Source organism: Thermobia domestica, chromosome 13 (genome assembly GCF_964235325.1).
Source record: "Thermobia domestica chromosome 13, izTheDome1.hap1.1, whole genome shotgun sequence".
In the NCBI taxonomy this organism is placed as follows: Eukaryota; Metazoa; Arthropoda; class Insecta; order Zygentoma; family Lepismatidae; genus Thermobia; species Thermobia domestica.
The window spans coordinates 112,584,829-112,599,111 of NC_137466.1; the positions used below are offsets into that span (position 1 = coordinate 112,584,829).

Here is a 14,283-nt window from a genome sequence, read left to right on the forward strand (position 1 = left end):
CGACTAAGAAAATACAGGGAACAAAAAGAAATATATGAAAACAAAATAAAAGAAATGAAAGTAAATAGTTGGAAAAATTACCTTAAAGAAAATACTAACCTAGACATTTGGGGTGAACCATATAAAATAATTAGTCAGAAAATAAAGAAGCCAACAACTCTCTCAACCTTAAGAAAAGATGACGGAAGTTTTACTGAAGGATGGGAAAGCACCATAAAATTTTTAATGGAAAAACTTTTACCCAAGGACGAAAAAGAAGACGATGACGAGGTGCACAAACAAATGAGGGAAGAAATGAAAATTTTACCAATAAACGACGAAATTATGGAAGAAACAACCAATCAAGAAATAAGTAATTACATAAAAATGTTAAAAAAGAAGAAAGCAGCAGGTCCAGACATGATAAAATCAGAAATTTTCCTGGAAAATGCAGATACATGGTCACCATATCTATCAAGACTCTACAATTTATGCCTCAAGACGAAAAGAATTCCTAAAATATGGAAACACTCAAACTTAGTAATAATAAAAAAGAGCGAAGATAAAAGAAATGATGATCCTAAGGCGTATAGACCGATCTGTCTCTTAAATATAATAGGAAAAATATTCGAAAGAGTAATCACTAACAGACTTAGCAAATATCGAAACATAGAGAAAGATAAGCTACAGCATGGCTTTAGGAAGAAGAAAAGTACGGAGACAGCTATAAGGAGGCTTTTAGAATTAATAGAAAATGGAAAAATAGACAAGTACCAGGTAGTAATCTATGTTGATATCAGTGGAGTTTTTGACAATTTGTGGTGGCCATCACTTTTCAAACAATTTAAAAAAATGAAAGTACCTAAATCACTATACCAACTAATGTTAGAATACTGCAACGAAAGACAGGTCACTTACAAGGCACCAAATAATAACATTACCACATATACAACAAAGGGATGTCCACAGGGATCCATATGTGGTCCAACGATGTGGGACATCGTTATCGAACCATGCCTAAAAACACTGGAAATTACGGAAGACACAGAAGGAGTAGTCGGCTATGCAGACGATATTGCAATAGTCGTATCAGCACGATCAAGAGACGAAATTGAGAGGAAAGGGAACCAAGTCTTACACACGCTTCAAAAATGGTGCGAAATAAATAAACTGAAACTATCAGGAAATAAAACTAAATATACGATATTCGGGCAATCTATACAAAGAGATCCAATATTAAAGATTAACAACCAAAAAATTGAACGAGTGAAAGAATTCAAGTATTTGGGAGTATGGATTGACGATAAACTGAACTATGCTAAACATGTCGAAAACGTAACTGACAAAGGAAAGAAAGTTGCACATAAAATACTCACAATTGCAAGAAAAGACTATAAGATACCCAAAAAGACCCTACAAACGTACAACAATGCTGTAATAATGCCAACAGTAAAATACTGTGCCAGCATCTGGGCTCACAGAATATTTGCAAATAAAAAATTAAGGGAACAAATAAACAGAGTTCAGAGAGGAGTTATAATTAGAACAATAGGAATAATCAAAACACTACCGATAGAATCTTTACAGGTGCTTGCACTAGAAGAACCAATCCACTACCAAATACTAAGAGAAGCTGTAAAACGATGGAAGACAAATAATGAAACTATAAAAATAATAGAGATTCTAGGTACAAATCCGAACAACGAAGATGAACTAAATATGTTGATAGAAAGAAAATGGCAGGAGGAATGGTACACAACAACAAAAGGAGATAAGCTCAAAGAATACATACCAACTATCAAAGTAAGGAAAGAAATTGGTGAAATAAAGAAGGAAACTATGGAAGCGCTGTCGGGACATGGACCCTTCAAAACACATTTGAAAAGATTAAATATTGAAAATGACGAAATGTGTACATGTGGAGAAATCCAAACACCTGAACACGTAATATGGAATTGTGAAAATTACGTAACTAGTGAAGAAATAAGGAATCTCAGAGATGAACTTAGTGATGAAGATTGGACTAGCTTACGGCAGGATAAAACAAAATTCGATAACTTTCAAAAAATAACAGAGCATATAGTGAGAAACCTATGGAATGAACGAACCCAACGAAGAAGGTAATTGAACAAATAGCACTTTGAAAAGATACAATTAAATAAAAAACAAATCAAATTCTAATAGAAACAATCTTAAAGTTCTGGCAAACATCCAGAACTATAGTACAAACTTACGTTTCTTTTTATTTTATTTATTTATGTCGTTTTTATTTCTATAACCCCTAATAACATTGTGTGTGTGTCAGTGTTGTGCGTGTTAGTGTAATAAACACATATGAGAAACAGTGTGATAAAAGCTTAGAGAATCATAGAAGAAAGAAGAAACTACAAGACAGTTGACACCAAATGAGAAGATGTTTTTTACACTGTGTTTTGTTTATCTTTTTCTTTTTAAATTTTTACTTTTCAGGATGGTTAATGCGCTGCTTCCCAATCATTTATATTATGTATTAATCAATTATTTTCTTTCTTCTTTCAGGTTATTTTCTGCATGTAAAAGGTTAAATAAAGCAAAATAAAATAAACAAACAAAAAAAGAGAGAGAAATATAAGGGCATGGTTTTTAAATATTAGGTGCCATGCTGAAAAGAAGTGTGCCTCACCTCAATCTGCTGAGGTTTGACAGCCGAAAAGACAGGGAGATAATAAAGAAACATCAAGTATAAGAGAGAGAATAAAGGCAAGAGGCAGTTGCGTCTGCCATAAATAAGTCCGAAAGTAATCGGCCAAGGCAGGGGGAAGTGGAGGCAAAAAAAAAAAAAAAAAAAAAAAAAAAAAAAAAAAAAAAAAAACTGCAAGTACAAACTCCGGGTATTACTCTAGTTTTGTTGCCTGGAACTGAATTCTACAACTTCTGGAAAAGAGAGAGAGAGAGAGAGAGAAACGCAAGAATGGGAAAGTATGCGACCGGTAACTGGTATTCAACGAAGTCACCTTTGGCTTTCGGAAAACGGCGAATTTTTTATGGCAGTAACGGGTCACCATAAACTAAGTTCATGCTTCCCCCAAAATCGAGCTTCTGCAATTCAAAGTATAGATTTAAGAAGTCTGCAAAAAGGAACTTTTGTTACATACATACGCCCAAAGGCGCCGATTTCTCTGTAGATTGGGGGGGGGGGGGGGTGTCAGATGCAGAAGGTATATATATGAGGATTTTAAGGCAAATTGCATTCAAATTATGCCAAATATTGTATATTCATAAATACAATAGGGGGCCCACATCAGCTTTGGGGGGTCCGCCCCCCCCCCCCCCCCCCAAGATCGGCGCCCTTGCATATACTTATGATAACCAGTGGTGCGTAGCAGAACTTTGAATAAATCATGAATTACGTACAGTTGAAGTGCTGTTTATGCTTCCACATGGACTTTCAGCAGGATACAGGTTTGCAGAAGAGCATAAGAAAAGTGAAAATAAGTGTTTTGTGATTATCGACAACGTGCTACGCAGGGGCGGATCCAGGACGGACTTCTGGGGGCAGGGTAATACTGCTACTTAGAGCTACTTTTAAGAGCTCCAAGCTCTGGAATGGGTTTTATTTATATATCTGGGAGGGCGATCGACTCCTTGGATCCACCTCTGGACGAGTTGAGTGTACTACTGTTATTAGCGAAGAAGACACCAAGCAAGCAAATGATTGGTCCATGTGGAAAAAAAAAATCAGTGAAATTTTGCTTCCCAAGACCATTTTAAGTAAGTGAACTTAAAATTTGTGTGTTTCGTAATCGTAATTTCCATCTCAGATTACTTCGTTTCTGAAAAAACGAAGAAGAAGGGGGGAGGCTCATTTTACTATTTCAGAGCGCTTTTTTGATCAAAATAATAAAAAACCAGTCAGGAAAACCTTTTATTCTTAATTTAATTAATGTGAACCACAATCATCATCAAATCATTGCATTTTTATTGTTTCTAGTGTTGCTAACTGTGACATCAAAGTTAACGAAGCTTCGCTAACTTCAAAAAGCTGTAATTAATTCATGAAGCATTGGTCGAGAATGGTATTTGGTGTGTTTATTATTCATGTAAAGTTAAACCATCTGACAAAATTTCAGAATTTTAAAAGATGGTGTTTTCGAGAAAATGGCGCCCAAAAATGGCGATTTTTGAGAATTTTACAATTTCTCGAATTTTTTGCGACAAAACGGTTTGCACATAGAAGCGATACAATTTTTTTTTTTTTTTCGGAAAGCGGGTAACTAGGTCTTACCAACCGTGAAAACAGAATTTTAAAATTCGAACCGGAAGTGTTCGAAAAAAATTCGCAAACTTCGACTTTCCAGATAAATTGACGTTCATTTGTTAATTTATGTACAAAAAGGTACGCATGCGCAAACCGAACTACAATAAAATATAGTTTATTTATATCCCTATGTACATACCACAACAAGAATTATAACTCTACCTGTCTCCATAGCTGAATGGTGGGGCTCCGAAGTTGACCATTTTCCATGTCTTTTACAATTCATAAATTGTACTCCCCGTCTTTGATGGCCCATTACTTGGTGGGAAAATTTTTTTCGATAAAACAAAAAAATATGGTTCTCTTAAAAACATGTCTAGTTGCTATAAAAAAAAAAAAGTTTCAACAATATCTGAGATGGTGATGGTACATGCTCTGCCTGAATTGAGATGGAAGGCACCTATTGTAAATTTTCGAGTTTATTTTATATGTAATCATTTGAGTTAAAGGAAATTTTACAGTGACTTCGAGAGGTTATTTTCGTTAAACAATGGTGAAAAGGATCATGTAAATATCTACCAAATTTAACACACTAAATTTACGTCCTCTGTAGAAGGTACCAGTAATACCGAAAGAGGTATTGAAATGATTAGGATTTTATTAAATGAAATATACACAAGGTACTTAATAATAATAATAATAATAATAATAATAATAATAATAATAATAATAATAATAATAATAATAATAATAATAATAATTAACCGGAGCTAGTTCAGCAATAATTACCGAGCACATGCGATGCAGACTAAATGCTGAGCTGTCTATGACGAAGGCACACCCAATGAATTCTCGGCGTTCCCAGCTCTTCCTGCAACTCCTGGGAACTTGTTTGCTGTTTGGTTTGTGACGACAACCGAAGATCAGCACCTCGGGTGCGGTGGGAAAATACAGGAAGCAAATTAAGAGTACTTAAGATTACGAATGTGTGGTACCCAATTAAACGGTGGTCAAAAGTAAAATAAAAAAATCAGATTGTCTCAATGAATACCACTGAGATACAAGTCTTGATCAACCAGGTAGGTTCATTGGTGGTAGTTAATTATGCCTATTCTGGGAGTCCTTTATTTTAACTACACAATAAAATGATTTCGTATAACGCCGGAATAATTGAAAATGGATAACTACTTTTTGAATGCGACCATAATTGTATATACATTATATTACACTATATACATATGAGTACTTATACATTAATATATCGCTCCCAGAAAGCAGAAAGGTGCTAAGCGCCACTTTCCTTGATTTCCAACTAAGTGCATATCCTGACAACCCATTTCATGTTTAATGTTGTGCAGAAAGGAGACAATATGAAAGGTATGCAATGAAAACTGAATTCTAGAAGAAAGAAAGAATCGGAATTAATTAGTGTTTCATCCGTTTTTATGTTCTCCTGAAAACTTTACATTTTGGCGCTTAGCACCTTTCTGCTTTCTGGGGGCGATGTATTAGTGTATAAGTAATATATTTTATAATTATTTACGAACGTATTTTATGAGCTACTAGTTATTTGTTCATTCGTACAGATTATAGTTTTCGTCCTTATCAATGATACTTGACAAGATTACCTTGGCACTGTTCTGGATTAGGTAGATAAGCCCAGGCAACAATGACTCAGCAAAGTGATCGCATTTGTGTCCCAACTGCTGTGATAGATACGCTATCGTAATACATGCTTCGCGAACCACTTGTGACCTAAAGGAAAAATAACGTAAGATTAGTATGTTTAAAAACAGGCAATACAAGAAGTCAGAGAGAATATAGTCCTCGGAGTAATATCGAAACTTAGACGTACATGTGAAAATGATGATATACTTTTGGAATAAGAATTTAGATTATTATTAATAATAATAGTTCATATTGGAGAAAGTAATGTATTATCTTTCTTAATAATTTGAAATTAAGAGAAGTCTTGCAACTATTTTAACAATAACTTTTTTTTTATATATTTAACTTTTTTCAAAAACCCACACAAAAATTAATTTATTCATTTCTTATTAATTCAGTAGCATAAGACGAGGTAATTTCTACAATGAAAAGAAGTAGTTAAAAACCACCAAAATGCAACTCGATTCTTGGCCATTTGTAGTACATTACTATTATGTTGTCCTTTGGATTGCCTCGTGAAATCGTTTTACTTTATTTCATTCGATAGATATACAATCACTGTATTTTTTCATTCCTTACAAATGTCAATAGACATAGACTTGGAACGTTAACTTACAACTATCTTCTAACCCCTTCAACAATTATACAATCAATGGTATCATTCGGCTGGTAATTAAAAGTATCTTTCTACCCCTAGATTCAATACTTACAAAATAAATTTAATTCTCGAGTAATACTACTTAATTTTTGAAGATAATCGAGAATCTACTTTCTATCCCCTTTCCAGCTTTTAAAGATATAATTCAGAATGCTGCAGTTGAGACATGACACTTTCATTTTCTACAGCACCTCATCAATGAAAATGTACAATGTAATTCTGCCGATGTGCAGATGCTGTTCTTTTTTCTAACATGTGTTTAGTTTCGTCAGAGAAAAAAGAACTTTTACGTTGTGCTGATATGAAACACCTCTGATGTGTTTTGGAATAATAATAATAATAATAATACAATACTAAGTCAACTTACTATACTAATCACGGAACCGATTGTTAAATGATTTGAATAGTACCACTCATTTTTACAGTGTAATACGAACTTAAATATGTAAATAATGGAAAATAAATAAATAAATAAATAAAATAGAACGATAATTTATTTTCCCAACTAATGCATTACTCGTTTACTATTTGATTCTAGAGTTTATGCTTGCTAGTTTATTGTTGAGGAAAGTTGGTTGCCAAAGCGTAATAACTGATTTGTACCTGAGTCGTTTTATCTTTGACCCGGATAGCTTATGAGTTGATACTACCTTGACATATCACCACTAGTTCCACTGAGTGTCTGCGCTGTCAACGGTTGGTCTGGAAAAAAGGCGCTATTATAATTCGAGAATGCCACCGTTGGCCATTGAAATTTGTTATAGCTGTTGTATAGTGGTCCAGTAGCGTAGGCAGGGGGTGGCTGACTCGGCTCAAATGAAATGAATTTATTTAGTATACGTCTCACGGTTATGCGCTTTAGACTAAAGAAGACTTATTTGTTAGAAGCTCTAACTTTAATCCTATATTTTTTTCTTTCTTGTACGACATCTCAAACTGCTGCCTACCTGAGATCCTTCACTGATATCTGGAATGGTGGCTCTAGAAGTCGTAAATGAACATACAGTTCATCGAAATTTGATGCTCCAGCAAGAAGCAATGCCCTCAGTCTTTTTAACTGAAAATATAATGACACTTTATTAATTTTCGTAACAGTATAAATATAATAGAAAAGAACACATAAGCAACCAAATTCAGGAAACGTATATACTGAAAATTTTCAGAAAAATTCTTAAAATACACGCGTAGCAAGATAGTTTTCTCAATAATTTACTAATTTCGATACGACATTTAAATGAACAAAATAACAGAATGCAGTGCTATCGACGCAGTACTGCAGTAATTACTAACATCGACGGTAAATAAATTGTGGCAATCCTTTTTTTTTTATTTATATAATTAATTATTTCTTCATGAACATCTTAAAATACGAAAATCTTTTTATTATTTTACTGTGGATTTTTGAAGGTTCATTACAAAATTATAATTTTCTCTTAAAGGTTAACTAATTTAATCCCTTGTAAAACTGGTGATGCTCATCATATTTTACGTGAAATTATTGGGAAAATCATCTTCTAGATACTGCGAATCGAAACTGTGACAGTATTTCAAAAACGAGGAAAGAAATATATAATATTTAACATAAATCAAACTTTTTTCCTATTACATCTATTACATACTTGTACATGTTTACAAAATACTATAAATACCTTGTTTTACATTTTAAATTGATGATCATCATTGAGGTACGAAATGGAGCACTACTGAAGAAATTCTTAGAGTATACTATAGAATTCTGTATTTGGGATTAACACTGAGTTCTCTAATATGTGAAACGCAACTAATGTAACTGTAAATGTAATTCATTCCCAGTAAACTTCACTATCTGTCAACGTGACAGAACTCGAAGTGACGGGTTACTTTACTCAGACGAATTCCCAATATCATAATCCCAAGTATAATTTACAATGTATTTGATACGTCAGTTTGCATCTGTAATCCTCAAGAAAAAAATTCTTAAGTAAATTTCTTGACCTTTTCCCCCTACCTTATTTAACGGTCTCCGTGTTACACGACTGAGCTCTTAACAGTTAATATCACAGGACTAACAGTTTAGAAGTTTTCATTGACTACGCTTGAACTGAAAATGTGTTTTATGTAAACATTCTGTTCTACACACTCGTGTCTGTAAGCCATTTACATGTTAATGTTAGTTAGAGTAGCGTCTTCCTGCTGAGGTGATTTCTGAAGTTTCTAATTTCCTCTTCCAAACTAACCACTGGAAACAGCTGCGTCATTCTAGGAAATCAATTTACTGTCCATTAATGTTTCTTTGTCACGTCATTCCTATTGTATTACGCTACTCTCTCATTCATTCATTCATTCTTATACTTTACGTACTACTAGTTATACACTCTACTGAATAAACTGTCTTCCTTAATGATGCTGAATTAAGATTATTCTAAAGCAATAGTCCTACACAGTTAGAAGGCCTCTATTTTTACAATCCACATTTCCAGTATTGTTGAATGTTTCTGTTAGTTCGTGTACGAATGTTTATTACATTTTAAAGTCATAGTCCATAAAATGACTCTCAATATTCTTGTTTTAAGGGAGTTTCCGATTAAATATCAGAGAAAGTATGCCTACATTTTCCATTCTTTCATTTAAAATATTAGTTATATTGTTAAAACACTAAGGATGTTTTCATTTTGTCTTCTGCATCCATTATTTTACAATAACATCTCACTATAAAGTAGCACCTGATGTACCATATACAGGTACAGGCGATAGTCCTTATAAATAAAAATATAATACCATAATCGTTCCTCTTTTTTGAACTTCTCACGCAAGAAATAATACTTAGTACGCCATATGCTATCGAAATTGTTACATTATATTTCTTAATTTTTCCGTGAATTCATACGCTCGCCTTCTTTACATGCACTTAAGTTTGACAATATGTTATATTTTTTTGGAGACTACCGGCCAAAACTGCGTGTCAATAAATGATTATAATTTTCACTCCCAGCATATCTTCTTTGTTATAGGAAAACTAACTGTAAACTGTCATACTCTGGTAATACTGTGCTAATATCAGACTACGTCGAAGGGTGGCGCTAGTTGATTCAATAAACAGAAATTGCGTGTACGAAGGAGAAAGACGTGTGTGTTGAAGTGAAATCTATAACACAAATGCAGAGCAATGTACAACCGATACATTTCCAACACGAAGAACCATCTATCAGTGGATGGATGGATGGATGATGAATAATAATAAATAATAATAATAATAATAATAATAATAATAATAATAAGAAGAAGAAGAAGAAGAAGAAGAAGAAGTACAAGCTGTGGCTGATTGTTTATTCATTAAAATAAACGTATTGAAGAGCTGTCAGGTGTTCGCAAGGAGCCTGAGTATGCACATCCGTGCTGGCAGTCATGAACTTAATACGCCACGATCAAGAATGGACGAAGTTCCTAACAAACAATTTCATCTTTACGCGTATAAACTCCAGGTACATCAACAGATAGAGCAAAATGACAAACTGCGTGAACAAGCATCTGCCACAGACATGCTAGCTTACACTGAGGCAGACCTCGAACAACTTTCACGGATAGGTTTTAGTAATGTATCAACATTTTATATTTGTAGAAAAATTAATACCCAAGTGCGGATAATGGAGGTTCGAGAATCAGCATGTAACCATGGAACAGGAACGAGATACTCTCAGATTAATGTTTGGTATTGCGTAAAGATAAAAGTGGTGGAATCGTTTTTACATACATCAGAATAATCACATGATACGGTAAAATAGATATGAACGAGATGATTTATTTGCTCTCTTATCCGATGTAATCTACCTAAAATATTTCAAAATGCGATTAATGAATTAATTTCTGGCACAAGTGCAGCATGTACAAAAATAAATAATTACGGGTTTTTAACCTTCAATTATCTAAGATATCAGCTCCCAAAAGTTTACTTACTTACTTAGGTATTTTGGTCATTCATACACGTTCGAAGCTAAAAATAGAAAATAATAATTCATAACATATTGATTCAGAACTCACCGAGTCCACTCTTTTGGACCAATCTTTGTTTGGATCTGCAATTGTCTCTCGTATAGAAACCAATTGCTCTTCCAGTTCCTTCGAAGAAAACAATTGTATCGTCGGGACATCTTCAAAGGAACGGATAAATGTTTCTTCGTCCACAGCACCTGCTTGACCTGTAAATATGATGCATGTAATAGAATTCATATCACTTAATTAGAAATAGATTAATTTGTCTAGACTAAACTACACATACAGTATAACTCTAACATGTAATTAAAATAATTTGCTAGATATAAATATTATTTAGTATACTGAGAATTGTGTCGACATACATACAATAGATTAAGATGCTTATCAACAAAGCTATACTGAAATTTGATCTTAGCATATATCTTCCCACGTACGCCAAGTGGAAAAGGTTGAAAACCCGTTATTATGGCATTCAACTTCTGGTTAAAACAAAACTTGCAGTAAAAATCGAACGTACATAGTACACTGCCCAACAGCAGGCATTTACAGGAATTTTAATAAAAACTAGGGACTGTATAACATTTACTCTCTCATAAGGTGACTTGATATCGGCTTCGACGGCAGTAACACCACATACAGAAACGATAATTCACTGTAATTTGCTACATTATGTAATTCTACTGATTTTTAAACTATGTAGAAGTAAGGAACATTTATGTATATAACTAGCAATAAATTGTGGAAATATTCGTTTCTAACCTTAGCAAATCTTTCTTATAGACACACATTCACTTTACTTAATGTTTAACGATTTGTTCTATGTACTGTCTCTTAATTCTCGTTCTACATAGCAATTAGTATTTTTTTTTCTCCCCAAGACTGGTCCAAATCCTAACGCTTAGCCAATAACACGGAAACTAACAGTCTGTACAGCAAAACATTTTACATGCATACTAAGTAAGTTAAGACTTATCTCCATACAAGTTTGGTCAAGACAGACGGAACCCATAAATCGCGTACGATATATATCCTCCTCGTGTTTTTTTTTTTTTAAACAAAGAAAAAATAAATGGACGAAAAAAAGAAGTGTTCTGTTATTCGAATACTTCTATTAGAAATTATTTCTCGATAATAGCACACTAAAGACATGCACAAAATACACGGTGGCCCAAAAGTAGGTATACAGTACCGTACTGATCAGATCATTGCGTTTTATATAATTTCTTACTATTATCCATCAGATAGACTTAGTTTCTTTATTATTTGTTCTTAATGTCCTTTTACTTGTGCCTTAAGCTCGGAAGAGTCGAAGCAAATAAACCCATAAACTAGAATTTTATACTAGATCAATGCAGGGATGTATACCTAACTTTTGGGCCACCCTGTATATTTCTGCAAGGATTTTTTAAAAATAAAATTATTAAAGATACTCTAAGGGAAAGCAGATTCACATTATTATCTCATTTATTACAAATCCCTTTCATTTAATAAAACAAATATACGTACAGTGATGAATCATTGATGATAACGCCTAAGTAAACACAATTACTTTCAGATTTCAGTATTTGTGTACGTACTTTATTTTATATTATGTATGGTGTTCAACGTCTTATCACATTGGTTTCTTGGGAAAGTTCATTACCAACACTGATAAAATTATATTTCGTATCTCTTTTCCGTACTTTTTTTTTTAAAAAAAATTCACTATCATGTAGCCAACAAAAGGTTCGTCCGAATATGCTGTTTACTTTGGATTCAAAGAGAGACTGCAAGTTAATTAATTTACGTAAAACTTCACAATTATTCATTACAGCATTTCGACCCTTAGATGTACGAGTAATTTCAACCTATAAAGCCATTAATATTTTGAATCTGAGCGTACAGCTCAGCATACTATTATCAGAATATCAAATGGTTACAATCACCACTAAAACATTAAAGTAGAACATCTTGGTAAATGTGGCAGACTTAAAGCATCTCTTCTACTTGATGTTTTCAAATAAAATTTTCCGTTCAGGAACATAATCTCTATCTATCTTGTTTATCGACATAGTGAATGGGAAAAAACAAAGAACATGAAAAAGAAAAGTCCGAGATGGAGATTTAACACCATAGTTACCAGAAACGTTTGCTATATTATACAAGTTAGATACATAACGTCTCTATCTTACAAATAAACGTTATTCCAGGTTATTAATAAGCTCTCATTCATAGTACTGCAAAACTATGGCAATGTAGGATTGAAGAATACCGTCCAGAAAAGCCGCAGGCTAATATGCTTGCTTCTTTTTAACCGCTTCGACTCTCGGTTGAATCCAGACTTTTCAGTGAAACTATTCGATAGCTTTTTAAAATATGAAGCACTGAGGTCATCAAGGGCAAGACCAGTTATTGGACGACTACTATTTTGGTTTGGCTTTGTAATATTCGAATCTGAGAACACTAAAGGAGAGTGCACTAGCTAGCAGTTCTCCACTTTCGAAAGTCAGATTAACAGGAATAAGAGCCTAGATGGCATGCCGATAACACTAAAAGCTGTTTGGTGGGTGAAGGACGCATACGGCTATCCCAGTGGAATTTAATCGAATTTGTAAATAATAATAACAATGGAAGTGAAAAGTGATAATCAGAAATTGGTCAGACAATTTGACGCATTTGCATGTTAATAAAAACTAATTTAAGTAGCTTTTACAAAATCAAAATTTATAAATAATTTAACTACTAGGGTTTTGTTCTGCACTCTAGAACTACCTACATATAATCAATAATCTACCAAACATATACTATACAACTTTCATAATAAATTAAAACAACATTCTTTATTAAGAACAAGAATCACTTATCGACACAAATATCTACTTAAGTTATACACTAATAGATTTACACTTAATAGAAATTACTTTAATACCAATCACAATGAGGTAAATTCTACTTTACACCTTAAGCATTCACTCATTCATCACAATCAATCCATACAGTCATGTGCAAAGTGGAAATAAAAGAACCGCAAAAGTGAAAAATGGTCACCCACACAGTAAGGTCCATTATTTAATTTCCAACGATTGTTAATCTGTGCGGTTCACGGAGACTTTATGGTTTAAGACCGAGTTTTTGAATCAAGTGCATCCTTTATTTACTTTTTTTTAAAAAAAATCACATTTTTTTTTTTTTTTTTTTTTTTTTTTTTTTACAACAAAAGTAATGATATGAATTCTAACTTAGTAACTTTTTTATATTATTCACAGATTCGGTTGGATTTTACTTTACGTGGGCTGTAAATAAAGTACTAGCAAGATAATTAGTACTAACATACTACTAATTTGACACTGATAATCACGTTACAAGTTTTCGATATAATCCTTGCTTTGTCCTGCATTATACGTAGTAGCCGTCGTATGCCATTGGCGAGAGGGCTTCTTGTTGATCTTGATGATGGACGTTCTATGGCGCCTAGCATTGACAGAATATTTGGAAACTCTATTCTTCGAAGGAATTTTTTGAACCGTGGAAACAGATCACAATCGAACGGCCTCACGTCTGGTGAATATTCCAAGACTTCTCAATAACACTGGTCAAGAATGTGTCATTGTGCCTGCCACGTAACAACAAGCGTGTAATGCAAGATGCAAAGAGATGGCCCCTTAGGGAGTATGTTCGAAACCAGACACAAAAGATGATCGAAGAAACTTTGGTAGTGTGCGATGACAATTTCACCTGCAGGTACTGCACTATTAAGGATGACCGTCTTTTGGTAGTCCAACATTATCAG

The 14,283-nt window shown here is 33.5% G+C and overlaps 1 protein-coding gene across 17 annotated transcripts in view; it reads right to left on the reverse strand.

Annotated features, from left to right (window-relative positions):
- Positions 1–14,283, reverse strand: part of chb (CLIP-associating protein) — a 595,254-nt gene that overhangs the window by 97,801 nt on the left and 483,170 nt on the right. For all 17 annotated transcript variants that reach the window (XM_081736296.1, XM_081736291.1, XM_081736295.1 and 14 more), the window contains 3 exons: positions 10,560–10,717; positions 7,490–7,599; positions 5,845–5,971 (listed from right to left, as the gene is read on the reverse strand). In XM_081736296.1, the coding sequence (XP_081592422.1) occupies positions 5,845–5,971; positions 7,490–7,599; positions 10,560–10,717 (395 nt within the window). The remainder of the gene's footprint in view (positions 1–5,844; positions 5,972–7,489; positions 7,600–10,559; positions 10,718–14,283) is intronic.